The 1,323-nt window shown below is 39.9% G+C and overlaps 1 protein-coding gene across 1 annotated transcript in view; it reads right to left on the bottom strand.

Annotated features, from left to right (window-relative positions):
- The window catches only part of LOC106526233 (cAMP-dependent protein kinase catalytic subunit alpha), a gene marked incomplete in the record, with an annotated part of 41,398 nt that overhangs the window by 10,428 nt on the left and 29,647 nt on the right, over positions 1-1,323 (bottom strand). The window contains 2 exon segments of the mRNA XM_014020796.1: positions 427-553; positions 716-798. Of these exon segments, the coding sequence (XP_013876250.1) occupies positions 427-553; positions 716-798 (210 nt within the window).

Raw genomic sequence — 1,323 nt, 5'->3', positions numbered from 1 at the left:
GCAGCCCTTTAGAGTGTCATTTAAAAAAAACAAGCAATAATTTTATGTTTTTGTTGTATAATCGAGGATTTTTTTGAGCCAACAAAAAAATAAAACAGAGCTCATTCCAAAAACTCAACAGTGTTTATCTTCACACAAAACTGGTGCCGTATGAAATTGCTGAACTCAAATGAGACATACTGGAATCAAACATTTCTTAGACAAGAAATTAGGAAAGGAAGCTGTAAAATGCAGGTGTGTGTTTTTAGTGTCATCCTGAGCTGTGACACTAATGTAAATATGAAAGGACAAGAAATGAAGTTTAGCTAAACAAGATTGAGGCATGAAAAATCATAAAAATGATAACATACCCTGATATGAGTGCAATCTGAGTGTTTGTATGGAAACTGTAAAGAAGGCTGAGGAGATTGTATCAGGTTTACTGACCTGGATGTAACCCTGCTGGTCTATGAGCAGATTTTCAGGTTTTAAGTCTCTGTAGATCAGGTCCAAAGCGTGCAGGTACTCAAAGGTCAGAACGATCTGAGCAGCATAGAACCGAGCGTGAGGCTCACTGTGAAACCACAAATATGGGAGAATAAACAGTGAGGAGCGCAGTGGAGAGCTACAGTCAAAATTTAGGAGTTGAACTGAAGAAAAGAAAAAAGCGTTTTGAAAAGTCATTTTTGTTACTTTTTAAAAGCTGTATATTATGTCACTGCCCAAAAACACTGACCTAAATCTGCCAATTCTTCGTAGATGGGAGAACATCTCTCCACCTGGTACATATTCCATCACCATGTAGAGGTTAGTGTTGTCCTGGAGAAGAAAAATCAGAAATCAGTCCAACACACACTTATGTTCTTATATCCATATGGGAATTTTGCATTGACTCATTTGCTGGTCATTTCTACAGCCTAACYCTGACCCCTTACCCTAAACCTAATGACCTGAGTACATACCTAAGCCTAAACATAACCTAAACTCAAATCACACCTTACACCAGCCAGCCACTGGGAATAAAACGACTAGACCATTCAYAACTAGAAGCACTCAGAGTGCAAACCTCCGCCAAGACCAATTTCCCCCATCCTGTAATAGAGTAAATGCACAAAAGCAGAGATGAAAACACATTTGCCGATGAAGTTCTGACGTAGTGAACATTTAAGCAGGCAGTATGCACGGGATTTCTTCCTGGCGGAGTCCAATGTGAAATAAAACAAACGTCAGCCTCGTCACCTGATGTTATTCACTGTCAAAATGCTCGGATTAAGCTCCTAAGTCAGGACTATTCAACTGAATTGCTCCGGGGGCCACAGTTACTGCAGGTCAACAGCTTAGAGG

This window comes from Austrofundulus limnaeus, unplaced genomic scaffold, assembly GCF_001266775.1.
Source record: "Austrofundulus limnaeus strain Quisiro unplaced genomic scaffold, Austrofundulus_limnaeus-1.0 Scaffold265, whole genome shotgun sequence".
Taxonomy (NCBI): Eukaryota; Metazoa; Chordata; class Actinopteri; order Cyprinodontiformes; family Rivulidae; genus Austrofundulus; species Austrofundulus limnaeus.
The sequence above is the reverse complement of the archived record's forward strand: the minus strand, read 5'-3'. Positions and strand labels throughout refer to the sequence as shown.